This window comes from Alexandromys fortis, unplaced genomic scaffold (genome assembly GCF_014885135.2).
Source record: "Alexandromys fortis isolate MF-2015 unplaced genomic scaffold, M_Fortis_MF-2015_v1.1 scaffold_72, whole genome shotgun sequence".
Classification (NCBI taxonomy): domain Eukaryota; kingdom Metazoa; phylum Chordata; class Mammalia; order Rodentia; family Cricetidae; genus Alexandromys; species Alexandromys fortis.
In genome coordinates, this window is record NW_026067969.1 from 1,179,891 (window position 1) to 1,205,556 (window position 25,666).

At 47.2% G+C, this 25,666-nt stretch overlaps 1 protein-coding gene and 1 pseudogene across 2 annotated transcripts; one reads left to right on the top strand and one right to left on the bottom strand.

Moving 5' to 3' along the window:
• Window positions 1–1,291: 1,291 nt before the first annotated feature.
• On the bottom strand, window positions 1,292–24,611 carry Ubac1 (UBA domain containing 1). Of its 2 annotated transcripts, XM_050155254.1 has the most exons (11): window positions 24,257–24,611; window positions 19,195–19,315; window positions 17,797–17,870; window positions 10,090–10,197; window positions 8,897–8,999; window positions 8,494–8,602; window positions 7,276–7,519; window positions 6,259–6,345; window positions 5,294–5,432; window positions 4,078–4,110; window positions 1,292–1,813 (listed from the first exon to the last, which is right to left on the bottom strand). In XM_050155254.1, exons 1-11 carry the CDS (start codon window positions 24,392–24,394, stop codon window positions 1,698–1,700), a joined length of 1,272 nt encoding a protein of 423 aa, XP_050011211.1. In that variant the 5' UTR covers window positions 24,395–24,611; the 3' UTR covers window positions 1,292–1,697. The 2 variants fall into 2 exon arrangements, with proteins under 2 accessions (XP_050011211.1, XP_050011212.1); XM_050155255.1 differs by lacking the exon at window positions 4,078–4,110 and having other exon boundaries at window positions 24,257–24,610.
• LOC126509381 (60S ribosomal protein L37-like) lies at window positions 19,323–24,235 on the top strand (annotated as a pseudogene).
• Window positions 24,612–25,666: the final 1,055 nt, after the last annotated feature.

Below are 25,666 nucleotides of genomic sequence, written 5' to 3' on the forward strand. Positions count from 1 at the left end.
TCCCTCGGAGCTTCTGCTCCCTGACTCTTCAACTCACTAGGCAGATAGGCAGATGCCTGGCATGGACTGACAGCAGCGTAGTCCTTGTTGTGTGCCTCTTCCTCTATCACTTTCCAGCTTACTGTGAGCCTCCAGGATCAAAACTCCACTTACCCTCCCCAAACACTGGGGTTACAGGCACAACCACCATGCCTAGCTTTTCACATGGTGCTAGGGACTCAAACTCCAAGTCCTTGCACTTATGCAGAAGCACGTCACCCACCAAGCTACTTACCCAGCACCTAGAAACATGTTCTTAGATGATTCTGCAACAGGGTGAGTGCCAAGGCTACAGCTCACCATGGAGGTGGGGGTCAGGCAACTGAGGCTGCTTTATAAAGATGCTTAAACACACTTGAGAGCTTTACACAGTAGCACTGAGCAGGGGTCACAGGAAGGGGACTCCTTCATGGGCCAGCAAGATGAGTCAAAAGGTATTTAAAAAAAAAATAAGGCTTGGTGCACAAGACTGATATCTGAGCTTGATCCCTGGGACCATGATGGGAGGAAAGAACCAATTCCTGTGTAGGTTTGATCTCCACAAGTGCACTGTGGCACAAAGTACATGCACAAGCACACGCACCCATGAGTGCATACACACATATACACACACATTCACTTGAATTTTAAAAAATAAAAATATATAAAAAAAAAAAAAGAGAGAAAAGGGGGGCTGGAGAGATGGCTCAGCGGTTAAGAGCATTGCCTGCTCTTCCAAAGGTCCTGAGTTCAATTCCCAGCAACCACATGGTGGCTCACAACCATCTGTAATGAGGTCTGGTGCCCTCTTCTGGCCTGCAGGCATACACACAGACAGAACATTGTATACATAATAAATAAATAAATAAAAAAAAAAAGGATGGCATTAGGAGACTTCCCTGTTCCGCCAGCTGTTCCTGTGCGGAAAAAGCCTGGTTCCAGCAAATGTCATTGCCCCTAGACCCAACTTGAGCTAGGCCATCCCAGAAGATCAATATTCCAAGGTAAAGAAGTGGCAATAAAAGTGTGGGGGGAGTGGGGAGCACAACATGATGATGACACACCTTTAATCACAGCACTCTTGGAGGTAGGTGGATCTCTGAGTTTGAGGCCAGCCTGGTCTACAGAGCAAGTTCCAGGACAGCCAGGGCTACAGAGAAACCCTGTCTCAAAAAGAGAAGTGGCAATGACAGCTGCTCTGGGCAGAGGCTGCATGCACACTGCCTAGAGAATACATGTGATGTCCTTGCTGCCGTGGAGTAAGACAACTGAAAATAGGAAAAGGGTTTATTTATTAAAGTTATCTGTGAGTCACTCTGGTTAAATTAGCACACTTGACATAACACTTTGGATCAGAACATGCCATCTTTAAAATACAGTGGGCTCCACAAGCAAACACCTAAGGGTCAATTCAAGTAGCACTTCAGGAGCCCAGCAGAGCATCTGAAGGGGAGGGGGCAGCAATCGTTCACCTTCCCAGTGCAAGAGCCACTTCCTGTAAACACCTGGCAGAAGCTAGGAAGGCAGCTTTCAAGCCATGTGGCAGAAGGTGATAAGCAGTAAGGTCAGGGAAGGAGAGTTACCGCAGCTGTGATCCAGGCAAGATCCCGGCTGGGCCCTGTGCCCACTGCCTCGGAGGCTGCTGAGGTTGCACAGCCAAGGAGCACAGTAGGCACCACCTACGTACGATTCAGTGTCTGGAAGATTCTAGAGATCTGCAGCATGACAGGGCCCGTCTCTGGGTCGTTCATCCACTGTGTACTGTTAAGTGGGTTCTCCAGCATGTCTTCAAATGCTGTGGGAAGACAACAGAGCTGAGTGGCAGCACCCAAAACCAATGGGCACACTGAGCCTTTCCCAGTGGCCCTGTAGTGATAGAGGGCAGGGACACAAAGTGCTCAATACTGACCCTAGCACTCACCCTTAAAAGCCAACACAGTGCCTGAGAAGAGAGGTCAGACCTCGGGGGCTGTCAACAGGGAGGTAGACAGTGTGATCAGAGCACCCACAGCCCATGGCCCTTCAGCAGGGTGGTCGGCTGCCTTTGCTCACATCTTTGGCAAAGCCACGGACTGCCTGTGTGCTCCTAGTACTCCAGCTCACAGTCCCTCAGTGCACGTCAACTCTGGAAAGCCACCAGCAAGACTCAAGTCAGCCTGCAACTCCCATTTCCAGACACCACAGGAAATGGCCATGTGCATAACCCTTTGTACTCCAGCAGATTTAACACCATCAGCTTGGAAAAACCTCCATACTCAAGCACAGTGAACACATCATGGAAGGCTGGACCTTCACAGGAGTACTTCACGATGGAGCAGCCTGCAGTGCAGACATGGCTGAGAGCCATGTGCCACTGCTGCAGGCAACTCAGTCCCATTATGCTGGTCACCCTGCCCTGTGAACAGGCTGCTGCTGTGAGGAGCAGTTCACGTATCTGGGTCCTAACCCAGACCCAGACCCCCCCACCACACACACACACACTAGGTGCAGACTAAGGGTGCTTACTCCAGGTGGCTTATTTCAAAAAAGGAAGAAAGGGTAACACTAGCTAAATATATATGTAATAGTCTTAAAAAAAAAAAAACGGGCTGGAAAGATGGCTCAGTGGTTAAGAGCACTGGCTGCTCTTCCAGAGTTCCTGAGTTCAATTCCCAGCAACCACATGGTGGCTCACAACCATCTGTAATGAGATCTGGCACCCTCTTCTGGTGTGCAGGCATACATGGAGGCAGAATGTTGTATAATAATAAATAAATAAATCTAAAAAAAAAAAAAAATAAGGCTAAACACCAGCACCTAAAACGGAGAGCTTCTTTTATCTGACCAAATGTACCTTAAAACCCACTGCCTCCACGCAGCAAGATCCTCAGTGACAAACAAAAAGAAAGCTCTTCAGAGTGTGTACTTAGCATGCCAGGCCCTGGATCCCCAGCACACACACAGTCCTTTGGTCAGATCCCAATACAGCACCTAGTATTTTCTTAAGAGCCACAAAGAGCCAGGTGGTGGTGGCACACGCCTTTACACCCAGCACTCGGGAGGCAGAGGCAGGTGGATCTCTGTGAGTTCGAGGCCAGGCTGGTCTACAGGAGCTAGTTCCAGGACAGGAACCAAAAGCTACGGAGAAACCCTGTCTCGAAAAATCAAAAAAAAAAAAAAAAAAAAAAAGAGCCACAAAGAGCCTGGTAAGGGTTGGGAGAGTGATGCTGTCAGTGTGGAAGGACCAGTGATAACAAAAACACCAACAACACAGCTCAAACACATAAGGGCAAACTCTGGACCTTATACCACATGTGCTACAACCCACACCTGCACGCACACACACACATTTTCCGCTAAGTGATGGCCTTAAACTACAAAATACTCCAATAACCTAAGAGATATGTCTTTCTGAACATAAAGGTAACAGGCACCTTTCAAGTTCAAGGAATAGAGGACTTCTGTTCCCAAAAGCTACTTGATAGGAAGCCAAAAGTGGGACCACATACACAGTAAACTAGGAAGGGCCTGTGTTCACAATGTGAAAGCTTCCTTAACAATGAGAAAAAGAAGGAAAGGGACATGAAGACAGAGAAGTTTTTGTGATGTCACACACTGCTGCTGAACTCCATCGGAAACCAGAGAGCACAAAACACATTGGGCTCAGGCAGCAGGAGCTTTTCTGTGCTCACCACTGGTTCTGGAAGCCCAGCCCACAGGAGCCCATGTGCATGAGGGACAGCAACAAGGTCCTGAATGCAAGGAAAAAACCCATGTACCACTGGACAGCAGGATACAGTCATCTCTGGCCCATGGAATAGTATACCTCACAGGAGGAGATAATGGCAGTAAGCCACAGAAGTAGCCTAAAAAGCGATGCCACATTATAAGGCAGGGACAAGTGACAGAAAATATGTATAAAAGAGTGGCCAAAACAAATCCTACAGGAAAGCCCAGGAAGGAAGGCCCTCAAGGGGATGAGTGATGTATGGGAAAAACATGTGAAGGCTCAGAGAAAGTAGGGATTGGATGGGTCGGCCCTCTACATTCACAGGAATAAAACTCTGAGGAAACACCCACCTTGATTCAGGAGGCTGTATAGCCAGACCCTGTCTTCAAAAAACAAAACAAAACAAAAAAAAAAGCAAACAAACATAAAACTTCAAGAAAAAAAAAATGTGCATTACACAAATGCATATGGAGTTTTCCATTTTATCATCATCCCTGAACAATTCAGAATCACAGCCAATCCCCTGGCTTTTATGTTACATTAGATGCCAAAAGGAATCTAGAGAGTATAAGCAATACTGTGCTTCTTCTATTGTTTCTTTGAGACAAGGTCTCACTCCTAGCTTAGGCTGTCCTTCTCTGGGACTGCCCGGGTAAGCCACATCTGTTTCTATGCTCTATTAGGAGAGACCTGAGCGATCTGCACACACTCCCCGGACCAGTACTGAGGACACTGATGATGACAGCTATGTGGGACATGACCACTAAAACTGGTTCACTGTACTGTTGACAAACAAATGCCATATGCAAGGCTATTTAGCTCTGTCGCTTTTTAAAAGTATAGATTTTATTTATATTTTTGGCATTTATTTGTTTGTTTGTTTGTTTAGGGGGAATGCACGTGCCACTGTGCAAGCAGAAGTCAGTTTTCACCTTTTACTATGTGATTTCCAGGGTCAAATTCAGACTTAGAAGCAAATACTCTTTTACCAACTAAGCTATCTTGCTAGCCCCATTATGTGGATTTTTTTTTCTTCTTTCTTTTCTTTTTTCTTTTTTTTTTTTTTTAGTTTTTCGAGACAGGGTTTCTCTGCATAGCTTTGGCTGTCCTGGAACTAGCTCTGTAGACCAGGTCAGCCTCAAATGCAAAGATCTGTCTCTGTCTCCTGAATACAGGGATTAAAGGTGGTGGTGTGCCACCACCAAATGGCAAATTTTTAATATATAAATATATATCACAAGTTAAAATAATTATCAAAGAAGTGTCTTATAAATAATAAGCAAAAGCCGAAACACACCATCTCCTCATCTCCTATCCCCATTCAGACCACTGCTCTGCCATTCTCCAGTGACCTTCTGCAGATACCCATCCCACCAAGACAGCCCAACCAACTTCCAGGGACCAGGCTTTCAGAAGTATAGCTAAGATGCCTAAAATGCCTTGCAGAAGCCAATCTGCATGGCACACTAGTAGTGCCCAAACCTCTTACTGGCACCTGTGGCTTGTGGCAGGAAACCCACCCACCATGTGTCCCCTACCCAAGCTGGTCTAAGTAGACACACATACCTAGCAATGTCTTAGGGTTTGTCAAACCCAGTTGCACCACTGGGTTGTCCAGGATGGCCTGAAACAGAGGGCTACTGGGATCGATGCCCTGGTCCAATTCCTCAGGGGATGGTTTCCGGTCCCCTAGCAGCCATTCACACTAAACCAAGAACATCAGAGGAGCAGTTAGTCCCTTCTCAAAGCACCTGAGGCTTACCTGTCCCTTTCTGTGGTTCTCCACAAGCCCCCGCTGCTGCAATACCAGGAAGGGGCCCTAACATAAACAAACCTGGTCCACATTCAGCCAGGATAGAGACAGAAGGAAGTATCAACCTTGTTTTCTTAGCAGAGCTAGCATTGCAGTTCAATTTGATCACTGACATGGCCTTATTCACAGCATAGTCCCTAACACTGGCTTTACTTGAGGGAAACCTCAGTATGGCAATATCTCTCCACAGCCAATGATCCTGGGAAGTCTGGATATAGAACTGTGCCTCAGGTGTCTGAGCCTCAACTCCACACACACGTGAGGAGGCCATAGGCCCATCACACAGTACTCCCTGGACAGAGAACCTGTTAGCAGCCACTGTGTGTTCATGACATGGTATTTGATCTTTTCTGTTTGTCTGTTTGTTTGTTTGTTTTGTTTCTTTGAGACAAGGTTTCTCTGTGGAGCCCTGGCTGGCCTCGAACTCAGAGGTCCACCAGCCTCTGCCTCCCAAGTGCTGAGACTGGAGGCTCGCACTACCACACCCATCCTATGGAACTTGATCTTAACAGCTAATAACTCACAGAATATATACACAAAAGCATTGTGGGTCCAGGATTTTCTCAGTTTCTGTTTGAAACATTTGCCCTAGCATTTCACATAAAAAGTGCCACCACCAACTATGTGTGGAAACTCCGAGACAAGGGACATTCCCAGTGCATGCCACATAAGGTAAAGGTGACATTAGATGCGCAGGCTGCAATCTGCTGGCACTCACAGCAGCATTCTGCTGGTTGTTGTTCACTCGGAGTGCGTCAATCACTTCCTTCTCATCAAAGCCCATCTCCATCAGCGAAATGACAGCCTAAGAGGGAAGAACAAGCCGGTCAGCCTCACCAGAGGACACTGCCCACCAGGGAGCAGTACTACGTGCAGTACAGGTTTGTTTCAGTCAGTCACAGGCAATGGATCACACTTGGCATACCTAAGGTAGGAAAGGGGACTGAGACCTTTACTTAAAGCCAGAGCAGAGCAAGGACAGAAGTCAGAGGAAGTGCAGTTGGTACTGCACATGACTGCACCAGGACAACTAACTAAACAGGCCCTAGCTGCCAGTTTCCCTCAGCCCTGCACAACTAAAGCCCCATTTATCTTTAGAAATCTCTCAACCTAGCCAATGGGATTATTAAGGAAAATACAAGCCACAGCTGATGCCCTGAGAAAACCATTTATTCAACATGCCAAAATCCAAAGAGCAGGTAGCATGTGCCCTGAGTGGGCAGATATGCCCCCTGAAAGAAAGTGAAAGGCCAAAGGAGGAATCAAAACTCCAGCCAAGAACAGGAGAGAGATAAAGAACACAAAGGCAAGAAAGTATCAGCCTGTGGCGATGATCAGGTGGGGCCATAAATGTGCACTTGTGGCAGCTGATAGAGGGCAGACAGATATCCTAGATCCCAGGCCCTTGTCCAGTAGTCAGCCAGCATGACATATTCCCACTCCACTGCCAGCCCACGAGATGTTCCTCCAGCTCTCGGAACACTGCCCACCCAGCCCAAAGGCCACAGCAACAGGTGCAGCAGCAAACTTCTAGCAGACAGAAGCTTGCACACTCAGCTTTTCAGGAGATGTCACTGAGCAGAAAGAAGCCAACTGAACCCGAGCACGGAAAATTTTATGAAGACCCAAGTCTGCCCGGGCCTAAATGGGAACTCCCACCCAGACTCCAGGCCTCCCAGTTTCCTTGCACAACACAACACAAAGACAACCTCAGGCGGAGGCCCCCAACACATACCCGCGCATCGGCTCGGAATTCCCTTTTCCTGCGGATCTTCTTGAAGATTTCTGTGAGCTCATCCCGGGCCTCCTCATCTCCAGCACTAGTTCCCACAGCTGCTCCCCCAGCAGCTTCATGGGAGGTGGAGGTGGTAGCTGCAGCACCTGCCCCTGCTTGCGGGGCATGGCCTGGAAGAGGTGTGTCAATAGCTGGGTCTTCCGAGTGTTCGATTAACCACTCCATGGCCTGAGGCACTGACATGCTGAAAGGGGACAAGAGATCCAGGATAGTCACTGGAGACTTTCCTATCCCATGTACTCCAACATAATTCAACAGAGACCGCAAGAACAGCAACAGCAGCAGATGATCTCCGGAGATGGAAACCTTCACACAGCCCTTGCCTCAAACTCCCAAGACCCAACAGGGCAAGCACAGACAGGTGCTCAAAACAAAGGGATAAAGGAGTCTAGGTCCTAGGTCCACAGCTCAAAGAGCACAGCCGTTGACCAGCTCTGGACTATAGTATTCATACGGGATCTGAATAAGAGACTGAAACCAGGAGTGCAAGAAGACTAAGAAAGAACTGCCCTGCCGGGGGCAAGTTTGGCTTAGAGCTCTCCTAATTTGAGGGTGCAGGGCCTACTTACAGATTGATTTTTAACTTTCCTAGCAGCTAGGTATGGTGGTTCACACCTTCAGTCCCACTCACTCAGGAGCTTGAGGCAGAAGGATTGCATGAGTCCAGGAGTCCAAGACAGAGACCCTCAAAACACACATGCACACCAAAAGGATCATAAACTACTTGAGACACAACAATAAGGTGCATCTTTTTGTTTTGTTTTGCTTTTCGAGACAGGGTTTCTATGTAGCTTTAGAGCCTGTCCTGGAACTCACTCTGTAGACCAGGCTGACCTCAAACTCACAAAGATCCACCTGCCTCTGCCTCCCGAGCGTGCGTCACCACCGCCCGCCTCTAAGGTGCGTCTTTTAAAACACACATATTAGAAATGACTTAATCAGACTGGAGAGATGGCTCAGAGGTTAAGATAGAGAACTCATACTGCTCTTCCAGAGGATCTGAGTTGGGGGTGGGGTATACATATACACATGTATATACACAGGTGAATAAAAAGTAAAATAAATCTGAGAAAAAAAGTATTGCTCCATCAGAGTTTGGGAGGGGAGGGCACAGGGAAGCCCAGGTCAAGCTCCAAAAAGGAAAGAAAGAAAGCATACTGGTTCAGTCGAAGGGCCTTTGAGGCTCTGCTCTCAGGAAAGCCCATTTCTGTAAGCTGCCGCAAGGCAGTCTCATCCACTCGCTCATCCTCATCTTCATCCAGCATTGCTGAGAAGAAAGAGAAGTCCTACCATGAGAGGATTCCTAAGTCCTTTGACACCCATAAGCTCATCTGCAAAGGCTCCTAGCAATTACGGATGCCACAGAAAACTTGAGCCCTAACATCAGCTCTTATGTACACACAAGAAATGGCCACATAACAGGCCAGGAATCACCCCACCCCCACCCCCAACCACTCCCGCCAACAACCAAAAGCAGAACCTGCTTTCAGTGTAAGGGCTAGGGACACATTCTGAGGCTTGGGCAGACAACTGGCAGATACAAGCTAGGACCCACTCATACCATTTGCCTTCTTAAACAATTCAACTGCATCAGGATTCAGTGCTAACAGCTTCTGTGCCACCTCAATGAGAGACACCAGGATCTTCCGGAGTTCAGTCTGGAACTGCAGCAGAATAAGGAAAGAGATCATACCTGGCACAGCGATGCACACCTGTAATCCCTGCTCTTGCTAGGCTGAGACAGAAAGAGTGCTGCAAGTTTAAGGCCATCCTAACCTATATGGTGAAACCCTGTCTCCAAAAAAAAAAAAAATCATTTCTCTGAATATCCAACAAACCTGATTCAATCTGCAACTCTACCCTGGACATAGCCCTCCAAATCTTTGAGGGCATGTTGGCCTTCATCTTTAATCCCAGCACCTGAAGGCAGATCTCTGCGAATTTAAGGCCAGCCTGAGCTATACAGTGAGACTCTGTCTCACTAATAAACAAAACCCCTAGACTGGTGAGATCAGAGATCCCTTCACCCTCTGTACCAGCCCCCTGTCTGGTACTGGGCCTGGAGATGGGACATGAACAACCTAAAGCCTCCTGAGACCCTACTCAGGGTTGGACCCATAGAAACCAAGGAGGGCCACATGTCCAAGTCAATGCAGAAGAATTACAAAACTCTTATCAAATGGAACTCTTCAAGAAGTCCCCAGGGAAGCTGGGCTCCTAGCACTGTCAGTACGGATCCAGAACCGCTGAAAGTTAAATGCTGGCCACTTTCCCTGACTCCTGCATAGACATATGCATACTCTCACATGGATTAGCCCATGGAAGCTGCAGGCTTTTGACTTCAACTTAGTTTTCTTCTCCGAAGTGACTGGGGCGCTCAGACTCCCTCCTCCATGAAAGCTTTGTTGTGTTTAGAGCGAAGCCATCATTTCCCTACAGCTGCCTGTCTGTTCAGTGATACAGATATCTTGTCAGTTTTGTAGTTTGAGAAAATTAGTATTTGTACAACAGTTCAAAAGTAGTAAAAAGTCCCTCAATATTCTGTTTCCGATGTGTGTGTGTGTGTGTGTGTGTGTGTTATGACTATAATATCTAAGGTAGCCTCAAACCTGAGCTCAAGCCACCTTCTCAAGTCCTCCTGAATGCCAGGACCATAAGCATATGTCAGCCACCATACTAACCCTAAACACTTTTAAAGAGCTTCTTGCTACCCCACAGGACATGCCCCTAGCCCCACACTAGGAACGTACTCACATCTCTCATGGTGGTCTGGACTGCAGTCCGGTCTGTGCTACAGGCAGGCAGGTTGGCTGTCGCCCGGAGGATAGCATCTTTGTCTGGAGCCTTTTGCTCTTGTTTCTTCTGCAGAGAAAATGATTCAAGTCAGAAAGAAGAGCCCAGGAACATGAAGAGTATGACAATGAATCTGGACCAACAGCCAAAAGCGAGGAGAACAGTAACCTCTTAAGACTTAGCTGTGATCCCCTTGGGCTAGAAGATTCTGGAAAGTGCTGTGCACAGTATTAGAAGCAGAAGCCAAAAGATGCTTAGGACATGATCGTACCTGCTATAAACCATATGCAGGTGAAGACAGAGAGGCTGGTGCTGCAGAGTGGCAGCCCTGTGGTACCTTAGTGGGCTGGGGCAGAGGTCTCCAGAGGAGCGCACAGCTGCAGTGAAGCCCGGAGGTCTCCCAAGCCTCCATGAATGAAAGGAAAGATGAAGGTGGCAGAAGCTCACAGATAAGAACAGGAGAGAAAACCAGACCAGCAGAGGGAACAGCACTCAGCAAGTTCAGAAGGTCCAGAAAGGCACACAAAGGGTGTATTGGGGCCATAGTTAATGCCAAGAGCCCATAGGATACAACAAGGCCATACCAACCTACTGAAGGGCACTGGGATACCGGTGCCAGAACCATACTTCTGCCTCACTGGCCTTAGCCAACAACAGTCTGGTGAAACCTGAAAGCCTAAAGTGGGAGCCTGCACTTAAGAGAGAGAGTGATGTGGGGTTCCCCTCTGTATGCTGTGAATACCATTGGTGAATAAAGAAATTGCCTTGGCCTATTGATAGTGCAGAACTTAGGTAGATGGGAAAAACTAAACTGAATGCTGGGAGAAAGAAGGCAGAGTCAGGGAGAAGCCAGGTAGCTCTGCCAGAGACAGCCACCAGTTGGAATCTTGCTGGTAAGCCACAGTCACATGGCAATACACAGATTACTAGAAATGGGTTAAATTAAGATGTAAGAGTTAGTAAATAAGAAGCTAGAGCTAGTGGGCCAAGCAGTGATTTAAATAGTATAGTTTCTGAGTGGTTATTTCTAGGCTGAACTGCCTGAAAACAAAAAACAGCGGTCCTAACAACAAGGGAGGGAGAAGGGGGAAGGGGGAACCTTCCTGTACCCTGCTACTGCTTTGCTTCTTGTTTACCCCAGCTACTCACATAATCAGCAAGCCAACAAGAACAGGGTAGACTGGAGTAAGAGGGGTACAAAAGGGTCTCTGCTCCATTGAGCTCAGCAACTGGCACAAGTCATCTAGGCACAAAGCACCAACAAGCTTCCAGGGCTCTCAGAGGCCAGGAGTATAAGGAAGTAGTGAGGAAAAGGAAGAGGGGGAGCAGGTAAGGGAGGTGGGTACCTTGGTACCAGCAACCTGAAGTCATACCAACCCAGCATGAACACACCAGGGTGCCACCAGCAAGAGCCAAAACAGCCAGGGAAAGAAGATACAGAATGGTTACAAGATATGGCCAAGGAAATTCACAGGAGGCAAGCCCACCAGGTCAGCCAACAATAGCTTCAGAGAAAGAAAGCAAGAAAGAAATTATCAAGAACAATCAGAACAAACAGGTGTGGTGGCACACATCAGTAATACCAGCACTTGGGAGGCTGGAGTAAGAAGATCTCCAATAGTTCAAAGCCAGCCTAGTCTACACAGAAGTACAAGCTAACAAGAGCTACACAGCAAGGCCCTGTCTTAGAATATGCAAAAGATCCAGAAGTCAATTTCTAGAATTGAAACATCTGAATCTTCAGAATCTGGGGAAAGTCTATTTCAGAGTGCATAATGAAATTCCACAATTCCTCAGGATATAGAAATCCCAGGTTTCAGACAGACAGACGGAGCAGGGAAAGAAGGTGATCACAGCAGGCCAAGAGTAACACTCTGTTCAGATCAGATGTGGACTGCCAAGCCTGGAGACCAAGACGAAGTCACGTTTCACCTATCCTGTTTGTTGAGAGACACAGAGAAGATAGTAAAGCACACCTGCGGTGTGTCTGAGAGGGTGTTCCAAAAGAGCTTTGAGAACTGGAGCCTAATCAATGATTTCATCCGTTGACAGAATCAAAGTGTCAGTAGGGAAATGGCAGAACTCTGGGGACAAGGTTAGATGAAATGGGTAAAGATGTATCTTTTTGTTTTGTTTTGTTTTTCCTCATACAGGGTTTCTCTGCACAGCCCTGGCTGTCCTGGAACTAGCTCTGCAGACCAGGCTTGCCTTGAACTCAGAAATCTGCCTGCCTCTGCCTCCTGAGTGCTGGAATTAAATTAGACGTGCACTACCATTGCCCAGCTGCAGATGTGTCTTTTACAGAGTATTAACTTGGACTGACCCCTTCCTGCCACTCTTCTTTGCCTCCTGACTACCATGCAGTGAACAGCTATTGTCTGCTATGCTCTTCCTCCAGGTTTCTGCACTACAATAGCTAAAACAATAAAGCCAGCTGACCACAGACAGAAACTTCTGAAGTTAAGACAAAATAAATTCTTCCTCTAGCATGTTTCCTTAGGTGTTATATCACAGTGATGTCAAGTCTGACACACCAAAGGAACAAGACAGAAGATACCCAATTCTGCAGAAAAGAACTCAGATAGCCCTATGCTTCCTGATAACAGCCCCCAAAGACTGCAAGATACTAAGAAATAAGCAGGAATGATCAGCCCTGGGCTTGGGCTTTGCCATTTGGCACAGCTGAATGCAGAAAAAGCACAATGATTTTTTTAGGATTGGCCATTAGGGCCCTTACAAAGGATATCACTCTTTCCAGCAAGGGGATTCAACCACTAAAAATCTCCACTTCTTTGATGAAGATGGAAGGTCATGCAAACTGCCTCTAGGAACTGAGAGTAACACCCAGCTAACAGCAGTGACAGAATCCTGTCAATTGCTTAAAAGCACCTAGACACATCCTCCCACAACCTCAGAAAAAAATGCACAAGAATCAGCTGAGCCTTCTGTCCTCACAAGCCTAAGTACTAAGTACAGAAAACAAGCCAGTGGCAACAAGAGAAGGCAACAGAAACCCAGCATACAGCACTGAAAGACTGCACAGTGGGCAGCAACTGACACAACACACAAGGCAAGTGTTCAACCACTAAGTCACATCCCTAGCCCCAAAACAAAAATCTTTTTTTTTTCTCTAGCTCTGGCTGTCCTAGAACTCATTCTGTAGACCAGGCTGGCCTTGAATTCAGAGATTTCCCTGCCTCTGCCTCCCTTTAATGCTAGGATTAAAGGTGGATGCCACTACCACCAAGTCAAAATATCTTAACACATTATGCTCCTGGAACAGAAGAATACTTCAACAACAGTAGTAAGTGTGGCAGTTCAAAAGAAAATGACCACCAAAGGGAGTGGCACTATTAGAATGTGTTTTGCTGAAGTAGGTGTGGCCTTGTTGGAGAAAGCTTGTCACTGTGGGGATGGGCTTTGAGGTCTCTTTTGCTCAAGCTTCCCTCAGTGAAACTGATTGCCAGCAAGATGTAGCACTACCAGCTGGGCAATGGTGGATGAGTTCGAGGCTAGCCCGGTCCACAAGCGCTAGTTCCAGGTCAGCTAGGACTGTGCTCAGAGAAACCCTATCTCAAAAAACCACAAAAGAAAGAGAGAGAGAGAGAGAGAGAGAGAGAGAGAGAGAGAGAGAGAGAGAACACTGCCATGTTCTCCCTTATGATGATAATGGACTGAACCTCTGAAACTATAAGCCTCCTCAAATGCTTTCTTTTTTTTTAATATTTATTTATTTATTACATATACAATATTCTGTCTGTATGCCTGAAGGCCAGAAGAGAGCGCCAGACCTCCTTACAGATGGTTGTGAGCCACCATGTGGTTGCTGGGAATTGAACTCAGGACCTTTGGAAGAGCAGGCAATGCTCTTAACCACTGAGCCATCTCTCCANTTTATTTATTACGTATACAATATTCTGTCTGTATGCCTGAAGGCCAGAAGAGGGCGCCAGACCTCCTTACAGATGGTTGCGAGCCACCATGTGGTTGCTGGGAATTGAACTCAGGACCTTTGGAAGAGCAGGCAATGCTCTTAACCACTGAGCCATCTCTCCAGCCCTCAAATGCTTTCTTTATAAGAGTTGGTGTGGTCATAGTATCTCTTCATAGCAATAGAAACCCTAAGACAGAAGTTGGTACCAGGGACTGGGGTATTGCTGTCATAAACATGACCATGTGTTTGTTTGGAGGAATTTGGACTTTGGTCCTTTGAGTTTAGAAAGCCATGGAATGCTTTAAGCACTGCTTAATGGGCCATACTGGTAGGAGCATGGAAGACAGAGGTGCTAAGAGTTATGTGAACTACAGGGGGCTTACTCAAGAGGTTTCAGAGGAGAATTTTTGTATCTTGCCTAGAGATTGTTCTCATGATATTTTGGTGAAGGAAGTGGCTGCCTTCTGTCATTATCCAAAGAGTCTGCCTGAGTAAAGTGAAGAATTTTGTATTAATTTGTTGGCAAAAGAAATCTCCGAACAGCCTAGTATAGATGCTTTCATGTGGATATTAGTGGGAACTCAAATGCAGATATATAATGAAAAGGAGCAAGCTAAGCAAGGAAAAATATCTGAGGAAAAAAAGACCATGAGAAAGTGGAATGAAGCTAAATCCTCTGTTCAAGGATTAAGAAATGGAATAAAGGGAGTGGTGGCCTCAAGGTAAGACCCCACCCAGTTAAGTTTCCAGCTGGTGAAAAGAAACTAACGAAAAGCTCAGATCCAGGTGTGGTGGGGCACACCTTTCATCCCAGCACTGTAAAGCCAGACGCTGGCAGTTCTCCAACTTTGAGGCCAGCCTGGTCTACAAAGAAAGTTTCAGGCAGTCAAGTTTAGGCAGTGAAGACAGAAGGCTGGTGAAGATCTAACTGAACCAGGGGACCATGTCCCAGCCCCAGCAAACAGCGGAACTTGGCAGCTTCAGTCACATGGTTCTGGTTTGAGAGTTAAGAACAGAAGAAAGGAGTTATGGAATAAAAGCCACGGAGGCCAGGCATGTATCGGGGTGTCCCTGAATGGAGGTCTAGAAGACAGGCCATTTTTCTTGAAGCTGTGAAGTTGAAGCCTAGATTGCCTTGGAGAACCCAAGATGTTAGAGATGCCAGAGATGTAAGATACCAGCCCAGGAGAGCTGCTAACAGGAGTGGAACTGGCCCAGGAGAAAGAATTTGTTGCAGTCAACAGAGCTGAACAGAGTTGGAGATCTAAAGCGCATTTTTTACATCAGACATGGAACTGCACTGTTTGAAGTTTGCCCGGCTGGTTTTTGACCTTGCTCTTGTCCAGTATTTCCTCACTATGCTCCCTTCCCTGCATTTTGGGAATTATATGTACCATTATATGTTGGAAATATATGATGTTTTTTTTCCCAACTTATATTTTATGTGCATTGGTATGAAGGTGTCAGATCCCTTGGAAGTGGAATTACAGATAGTTGTGAGCTGCCATGTGGGTGCTGGGTATTGAACCTGGGTTCTCTGGAAAAGCAGTCTGTGCTCTTAACCATTGAGCCATCTCTCCAGCCTGTGACCTGCTTTTTTATTTTGATTTTTACAAAAGAGGGATTACAGTTATGAGATTGCCATGTATCTCAGAATAGACTTGGGGCTTTGAAACAAGTTTGAGACTGTTAGAGACTATGGGGATTTTTGAAGTTGGACTGAACGCATTTTTTTGCACTATTTTATGGCTATAAGTCTTTGGGGATCAGGGAGTAGAATATGGTGGTTTGAAAGGAAATGGCCCCCAAAGGGAATGGCATTATTAAATGTGGCTTGTTGAAGTAGTTGTAGCCTTGTTGGAAGAAGTGAGTAACGGTGGGGGCGGGCTTTGAGGTCTCTTTTGCTCAAGCTTCCTTCAGTGTGACTGTCAGTCGACTTCCTGTTGCAAGATGAGGCAGCACATCTGCACACCACCATGTTCCGAGTCATAATGACAATGGACTGAACCTCTAAAAATGTAAGCAAACCACCCCAATTAAATGAGCTGTAGGTGTCATGGTATCTCTTCACAGCAATAAACACCCAAACTAGGACAGTAAGTAGACAGAAAACAGTATTTACCCCATCTTCTGTTATCACTTGAGGGAAGGAGACTAGGAGGAAAGCTGTATCCTTATCACTAAGAAGCCACAATCTAACTCTGGTAAAGGCAGAAAGAGCAAGGAATGCAGAGTATCTAGGAAGCAGAAAGAGAGAGAACTGCCAAGAATAAGAGCTGAAAGAATTAGAGTGGGCTGGATGGGTTTCGGTGGCAAGCGCAAGGCAGCTGAGATCTGTCCCCAACACTTACAGTTATGAGTCCAGTACGATTTTTATTAGATTTGTAGTACTCTTCGACTCTTAATAACTGCATTGTTTTTACTTAGAATTTTAAATAATGCCACGATGTTTCACTTTGTAGTTATATACTATGTCAAGGCAGCTCTAGCAAGCTACTAGCCAGGTACTCTGAGTAAGTACTCTAAGCAAACGGTAGGCCACACAGTTTGTGATCAGAACTATGTTCTTAATAGCTACAGGAGTTTCAAGTCTGTAATATGAGCTCTGCCATTGGCTCAGGAAAGCAGGGGTGGCCCAGGATCTGTCTGGTGAAGGTGGATGGAGCTGTCCATTTGCTGCCTGTCAGTACCCACACCCACACCACCACGGCCAGGTGGCCAAAGATAAGGAGGGTGTGAAACCCAGGAGCTCTCACATATCCTTGGCCCCAGAAGAGTCTCCAAAATAGCTCATCTGCATCAGGCCATGGATCCAGCCCAAGAGCTGGCCTGATCCTTCCCTGAGACAACACTTTCCCTGGCACTCAGAGCACATATAAAGAAAGTACAGACTCCTGAAACAGGAAAAGGTGTTAAACAAAGGTGACTGCTCTTTAAAAGAACACATCCTGGGACTGGAGAGATGGCTCAGCAGGTAAGATTGCTTGCTGCTCCTCCACAGGACCTAAGTCTAGTTCCTAGCACCCACTTCAGGAGCTGTAACTCCAGCTCCAGGGAATCAGATATATTCTCTGGCCTCTGCAGGCAGAGAAACACAGACTCACACAAATACACAAATAAAAAGTTTTAAAAGTTAATCTTTAAAATATCATCTCTCCACCAAGCACAGGTGTGTGGTCTGGTGTTGAAACAAGCTGTGCTCGGGATGCATCTTGCACTGCCTAAGAGAACCTTGCTGAAGGATGGGCTCTGGAGCAGTCACTACGCAAACAACAAAGTGGGTACCTTCCTAAGGCCCCAGATAAAGGGAAGGCGCAAGCCACAGATCACCCTCTAACATAAACTCCAGGACACTGCACTCAACATAACTGCATAACACAGGACAATGCATGTGCATGCCCGCTCTTTATGTGCAGATATATCTAGCTACAGCTTTCTATATTACTCTTCTGGGAGAAGGGAAAGACAGATCAACACTGGCACTTCACACTGGAGCACAGGAGGAAGCACCCATTAAGGGATGGTGCCCTCACTCTTCTCTGCTTCCAGCGCAATGGCAGCTCTCTGTCACTAGACACCAATCACGAACACACTCAAGCAGAACAGGTCAGTCACGAGGAAGGACCCCTTAGAGGGACTATACAGGCCCAGGGAATAAACCAAGCACTCTGAAGTCAGAAGCACAAGAGACACCTACCAGTAAAGAGCCCTTAGTTCCAAACTTTGAAACTTACCTTTTCCTCTGCTGAGACATCAGCCATCTTAGGAAGTGGAGAAGGAACACGCTTTTTTATCAATAACAAGACATCTAAAAAAAAATATAACAGTTGTATCTATGAAGACAGTTACCATTTCATAGCCATAAATGACATAAAAGGTACCAGAAGGGGGTCGGGAGGGATAGCTCAGTGGTTTAAGGCCTTTCTATAGAAGAGTAAGGACTGGAGTTCAGATCCCCACTCATTCAGAACCACGTGAGTGACAGGTAAGCATGGCAGAGACGAGCTAGTCAGAACAGCTGTATAGACAAGTTCTGGGTTAGCAAGAGACCCTGCCTCAGTGCATAAAGTGACGTCAACCCGACCCCCACATGCATATTCATATGTGGACACACACCTCTGCAGAATAAAAGGGCTGGGAATGGTGGTGCACACCTTTAATACCAGCATTCATGAGGCAGAGGCAGGTGGATACTGTGAGTTTGGGACCAGCCTGGGCTATATAATTAGTTCAAGGCAAACCAGGCTATAGGCTATAGTGAGATATCACACACACACACACACACACACACACACACACACACGACACACAAGAATGGTGCTGGATGCTTGATGTCAGGGGTTTTCTCTGGTACCCCCCAAGTCAAGCCAGCATTCCCTCCTCAGCTTTGAAGTGGCCACTGGGTCACCACAGATGACCTGTGGCTTCTGAGGTGGGCACAGCATATTCCTGAGAACCATACAGAGCACTGGGTGACATCTTACACAATGTCCTTATTTTCAAGGGCTTGGTCCTAAAACTCTGTGAATCTATAACTTGACCTAAAGCCTGAGCAACCTGAACTGGAGCCAGTCCACAGTTCATCATGGGGGAGGGGAATCATCGTCCATGCCATTTTGAGCTTTAGTCACAGCCAATCATAAAGGATGACAGCCTGAAGTCCACATCTGAATGACATACAGAAAACAAATTTTCTCCCAGAGTCACGTATGAATGAAGAAGTAGGTGTGCAGAACAGAAGAATACCACTCGGACCCTGAAACAGCCACAGTGATGAGTGCGTCCAATAGAAAAATAAAGCCCCAGAAGCTCCAGAATTTTTTTCTTTAAAACAGGATTAAACGTAACACTCCCTTTTGGCTTCTCAGATGTCTGCCAGTTGTTCAGTTTAGATTTCTGCTATTTTTCACAAGTACATCAAAACGCACACTTCTTTTAATAATAAATAAATAAATGAATGAATGAATGAATGAATGAATGAATGAATAAATAAATAAATAAATAAATAAATAAATAAATAAATAAATAGAACCAGAGTCAGTTTGGTCTCTTGCTTCAGAAAAGCACCATGTGGGTGGCACTGGGACACAGGCTCCATGCTCTGTGGATACTGCCTCTCAAGGCCTCCTTACCTTGGTCCTGGATGTTTTCTTCCAAGATAGTTTTGGTGTCACTCAGCACCCTCTCTGAGGCAGCATGTATTAACTTATGGTGGGTCACACTCTTAGGGTCTTCTAAGCTCCCATGAGCACCCTGGGGGGAGAATCAAGCCACATATCTATAAACAAAATTGAATTGTGATGGGAGTAACATAGGGCCTAACACCTCAAGCCACACCCAGAATTACTGAGGCTTCTTCTCTGTCTCTGTGTCTGTTGTCTGTCTGTGTCCATCCCTCCTTCCCTCCCTCTCTCCCTATCTCTGTGCATAGTGTATGTGTGTAGTGTATATATGTTTCATGTGGGTGTGCATATGTGTCCACAAGCATCTGACAGCCAGAGGCAAATGTTGGGAGTCTCCCTCAACTACTCTTCACTTTATTTTTTGAAACAGAATCTCTCATTGAACCAGGCTCATCAATTCAACTACGGTGACTGGCCAATAAGCTCCAGAGATTTTTTGCCTCTAGTCTTTGCCCTGCCCCACCCCACCTCAATGCCTGGATTACAATGTGCTGCTGCCACTGGCTTTTACATGGGTGCTGGGGATTCCAACCCAAGTCCTCCAGCTTCTACGGCACACACTTTACTGACTGAGCCATGTCCCCAGCCAATGGAATTATTGTGTTTCCTTCCTAGTCCAGATGTTAAAGCATAAACGACAGTAAAGAATCTGCAGACATGATAAAAAGATGAGTGATATGTTAGCAAGCGTTGATCCTGCCAGGCCGTTAAGCCTATCACCAGCCCACAGTAGACTCTTAGGATGGCTAAGAGTTTGGGAACACAAGATCCTACCATATTCCAGATGCAGCTTACAGCAGACCAGGGGGCTCACAGCTGTGTCTATGCCCCCCAGGGCACCATAAACCTAGAAACAGTGTCAGGCAGAGGAGTAGGCAGGAACTAGAAAGCAAACTACCAGAAGTACTGAGGAAGACAGCATCTCCAAAAGGACCCTGCAGGTGACCAGAGAAGCTACCTCACAACAAGTGCCTTCACGTACTGAGTGGAGGCTTGTGTAGCCCCTTCCAACCTTCCACCACAAACTGTAGGCAGAGGCCTGGCAAACATAGCTCACGATCTCAGCCAGGCCCCAGCACTCACCCATCTCCAAGGATAGAGAGAGTCCTGCTTGCCTTTGAGACTGTCATGTAGACAGAGACCAAGAACACATTGCCAGTGCCACATGACAAAGACAGGGACTCAGTGCCTGTGTGTTCAACACCAGACACACTCACAAGTATACTGGTACAAGTTTCCACAAGTTCACCACTGCCCAGCAACATACAGCCTTCCCAGGCCCAGGTACCACACATCATGCCAAGTCAGCTGCAGCCCCTCCCCAAACTCAGAACAAGACCAAGGCTATAACTGTTTTTTGCTGCTATGGATCCCTTGGTGTTAGATTTAAAAAGGAAGAAGTCCAGGAAGCCCAATGAGATGGCTCATCAGTACTTTCTAAAACTGAAAGAGACTGAGACACAGGCTTGGAGGAAGCTTTGGCCCATCCCAGAATGGGCCACCTAGCACATCTGGGACATAGGGCTTATCAGGCCTTTGATACCATGATGCACACACTCAACAACCTCTACATATGGCTGCTAACCAGAAGAGAAGAAAAAATCTGAAGCATGAGTTCCCCTCTAAATGCTGGAATTGCAGAAAACTAGAATCTTCCATCAGACTCAGATGGAAGACAGTTTTGAAGAGTAGACCATCATACACAAACAAAACTGTTAAAATCAATGGGCATATAACATGGAATCTACCTTACAGCAACCCACATGCTCACCACTGTGAAAATGTGAACTTGAACCTAGGAATGGTTGTTTGCTATTAATGTCGAGCATTAATAAGGGGTACTTCTGGGTGACACTGAGGGCTTCTCCACAGAAAGTTAGGTGAGGGGGAAGATCAACCCTGAATGTGAAGGCACATCACATGGGATGAAGACCAGACTGAATAAAAAGAAGACAGCCACCTGAGGGCCAGCACTGCCCTCTCTCTGCTTTCTGATCTAAAGATAAAAGGGCAAGCAGTCTCAAGCTCCCATCACCACAGAGCCATCTTCCCTGCCATAAAGACTGCATCCCTTCAATGAACCAAAATAAACTCATCCCTTAAGATGCTTTTATGTAGTACCTGGTCACAGCAAATAAAGAGTAGAACACCCCTTCTGCTTCCATTAGTGGGCTACTTTGAAGTTCAAAAATCTGTAGCTAATCCTAGTGGATTTGTCAAGTTCAGAATATAGTCTGAAACACAATAAAAAACAAACCCTGTATTCTGAAGCATGTCAACAGCACACCAGAACCAAGACATAAGCATAGGTCATGGCTACACACCACCACAAACCGCATGTTCACATACATATATCCCAGAGGTGTCTGCATTGGCTCCTCATGCTCGTGTCTGGTACTGTACATCTTCACAGGACCTGGGACAGTTGTTCTGCGCTTCATACGGGCACTTTCCTCCACACTACAGCTCCATCACACCACACCACCACTAACCCCCTTTAGAAAAAAGGGTTACTGTGTCCCTTTCCCAGACACAGGCAATGGGAGCTGGGGAATACCACGGTGAAGTCACTTAGGATAAAACAAAAACCGGAAAGGCAGAAAACAAATCCATTTCCTTAAGAACTACAATGACAAGACTCCTCGATACAGCAGTAGACTTCCAGCCACACTGTGGAAGAACAGTTTGAAAGACTGAATCATACCCCCCTGGTAAAGCAGAAAGAAGAGAAATCACAGGAATAACAACGCCAGTACAAGTGTGTGGAGCAGAAAGCAAGTCGAGTCAAGACAGAAACGTGATGTGCACTGATAGGTTTCCAGGGAGACAGGCAGGGACAACTGGAAAACCCTCTCTTCTGACGAGCGCTTTGTGACTCGGAGATGACGGGGCCTGGACGTGGGTCAGTTCTGATCCTCCGCTCTCTAGTCCTGTTATTTAATTACGCTGTATCCTCACACCTGGAAAGTGCAGAGTGGAATAAGATCTCAATTTAAAGAAGGATAAAGACCCACAAATTCAAAATGCTGTAACTGCAATACCAACTGAAATATTAACTATCACAAACAATCAGCACCATATCAAAATCAGTTGCCTAATTTTCCCCACTGTTCCTGAAATTTGCTAGTAAGCATTTACGAATCATTTCCCAGTCCCTTCATAAAATATTGCCACACTGATTATGTAAATCCACACCATTAGTAGGTTAAGCAAAATGCCACACTAGTGGAGGGGACATCCCGTGTTGATGTGGTTTGGGGTTGACAACACATTTTCACTGGCTCCCTCAATCCTTATACGGGCTTCAGAGTCACTCCGAGTTTAGCCCCAAGGAACCCAACCAGGTGGTAGAGGACACAGCACAGAACTAGACAAGTGTAAATGCCCAGGCAGTCTAGATGCCCAAGGAGTCCCCAACCTTTTCGCTTGTGCTGACCCTGTGGGTTTTCTAGATAGCAAGACCATGAGAACCTGTTAAGAAGAAAAACAAGCTCTGCAGGTCTCTTTGGCCTCGGCGGCAGAAGCAAGATGACTAAAGGAAAGTCATCCTTCAGAAAGCATTGCAACAAGACGCACACGTTGTGCCGCCGCTGTGGCTCTAAGGCCTACCACCTTCAGAAGTGTACCTGTGGCAAATGTGGCTACCCTGCCAAGTGCCAGAGAAAGTATAACTGGAGTGCCAAGGCTAAGAGACGAACACTACCGGGACTGGGCGGATGAGGCACCTAAAAATTGTCTATCAAAGATTCAGACATGGATTCTATGACGGGACAGCCCCTAAGCCCAAGAAGGCAGCTGTTGCCGCATCTTGTTCATCTTGAGGATTTCAATCTGTCATAAAATAAATGTTCTGGTTTCCAAAATGAAAAAAAAAAGAAGAAGAAGAAAAACAAGAAAGCAGTCTAAATACATCTCACCCTTGCTCATGTGAGCCTCCTTGACGTGAACCACAGAAGCCAAGACCCATGGTTACCCAGTATCTGTGCAATAGCATGGGTTTGAACCAGATCTCCTGGTGTCTACCTGACATTACAGATTGACCCCACAAGGGAGATGTTAAACTACGCTTTCCAAGGAGCTGCCACAAAAACTTGAAGACTACTTTAGAGGCAACACAATGCTCCACTACCTACCACTGCAGGTCCCTGACTTCCCAGAGTCTCCACGAAAAAGTTGTGGCCACCTTTAATATGAATTCTGGCACCAATCGTGTCAGGTATAGTGTTTCCATAGGCCACGAGATCTAACACCTTTAACTCTCTCACCTTTAACTGAGCGCAGTTTAGAGGCAAAGAGGCTTCAAGAATTAATCCCAAGACTGAACTACCTAAAACCAAAAAGCTAACTATAGTACAAAGCTTATAGCATGTAAGTAAACTTTACAAAGGCCACTTGCTGGTGAGGAGATCCTAGTCCTGGACCTTCCCACTCAATCAACTGTTGCCCCAGGAGAAAACAGAAGCCCAGGGACTTCTCCCAGACTGAGACTATTTTAAGTGACTACAGCTAAGAGCCAGGCCCAGGCCAGGGGCTCCTGGTAGCTGGCTCTCAGGCAAGAAGCGGACTCTCTTAATAAAGGGATCCAATTACTTCTCAGCTTCTGGGGAAACCTTACGTAAAACAAAAACCTCATCCCAACATCAAACAAGCCCTAATACTAGGAAACCATGAGCCCTTGCTTTCTCTCTCCCGGTCTCCGTTCACTGTTGCCTTCACTACCTCAAGATATTGCAGAAATTAAATAAATCTCGCCCATCAGCCGAGCCGGACTCTCTCCTAGGTTTGCGGCTCGCTCCGAAAAGGAGCGGCAGGAGCTGTCCCAACCCGACCCAGAGGTGCGACGGCTGGGAACCGCAGGCTGTACAAAGGATCCCGGGATCGGGTTCCGGGCAGAAGCGAAGGTCTGGGGTGGAGATGGGACTCAGGGGCGGAATCCATGACAGGAGTCTAAGTTTCTGGTTTCCAGGAAGGAGGCAGAGGTGCAACGGGGTCGTAAGGGGCTCGGCCTTACGTGCTTCAGGCAACTCTCCTTGAGCTTCTCCACCGACGTGTCCTCGGTCGCCTCCTCCAGCCACTCGCTGCCGTCGGCGGCGCAGATGTGCAGCCGAAGCACCTTGCCAGCGAAGATCTTCTCCTCCTGCACGAACATCGCGCCGCCGCCGGAGCCTGCGCCGGCCGCCCGAATCCGTGAAGGTCACCGGAGCTGGCGGGAGGACCAGGGGCGGGGCCGGACCGCCGCGCGCTCCTTCGCTGGCCGCCGCCGCCCCGCCCCGGCTCCTGTCGGCTGGGCCGCCCGTCTCTAAAGGGGCCGGAGCTGTCCCCTCGCAGCCGCTGCCGTCGTCGCAGTAGCCGCCAGGGGCGCGCTGTCGCAGCCGCACCGGAAGTGCGTAATGTCCGCTCGTGAGTATGCCGGGAGATGTGGTTTTTCTGGTAGGCGCTTCCCTGCCGCCGCCGCCGCCGCCGCCGCGCAGGAAATACGTAAGTACACCGAGGCATGCCGGGAGGTGTAGTTCCCAGTCGGGTTCCCGGCTCCCTTACCAGAAGTGTGTGAAAAGGGTCAGGTGCCTATGAAAAATAACTATCATTGAGCTAGGTATGGTGGTATGAAAGGAGTAGAAGGATCAGGAGGTTAAGTTAATAGTTATCTTTGGGTACATGAGATCCTGTCACAAGCAATGTTTCTTCTGACATTAGACAGGCCCAGAAGGGTCCGCAGAACCTATTTCTAGCTAAGTACAACATGGTGTTGTAGGGTGCAGGGTGTTGCACCACCCTGGGGTCTCCAGTCCGCAAGGCCCTGCAGGTGAAGGCTCCTGCCACAGATCACAGTCTTGGAGGATGTTCCCAGAACCGAGCCATGCAGGTTGTGAGCAGTGGGTTTGAGCAGCTGATCTTCAAATCCCCCAGTCCTCTCCCCATCAAATCCTTGTTCTTTGTCCAAAGCCTAGGCAATTCAGCCCATTCTTCAAGCTTAGGGCACTTTTCTCCTGGAAGCCTGTCATGGCTGCCTGGACTCCCCATTTGTATACTGAGAGTATTGGCAAAGTATTTCCACAGAGCCAAAAGTCAGTATGAGCACGCTGCCACTGAAGAAGCTGGAGGGATTGCCCAGAGGGACACAGAACAAGTCCTTTCCACGCACTAGATCTGGCTCTCCAGGATCCCCAGGAGAGGGATGGTAAGCAGGAGAAATTGTGGGGACAGTGGTCTTTGTAATGTATGCTTTTTGTCCCTCCCCAGTGGGTGACAAGTCCCCACCTCCAACAGACCCAGACTTCCACGTAGACACAGAGACACCACTCAAAGCCCTCTGCACAGCCTCCCAGGTCAGCCTTGCTACAGAAGCTTGAAGGTCACAGCCCTCTCTAAGGCTAAGCTATGCAGATGCTGATGTAGTATTCAAGGGACACCCACTTGGTTC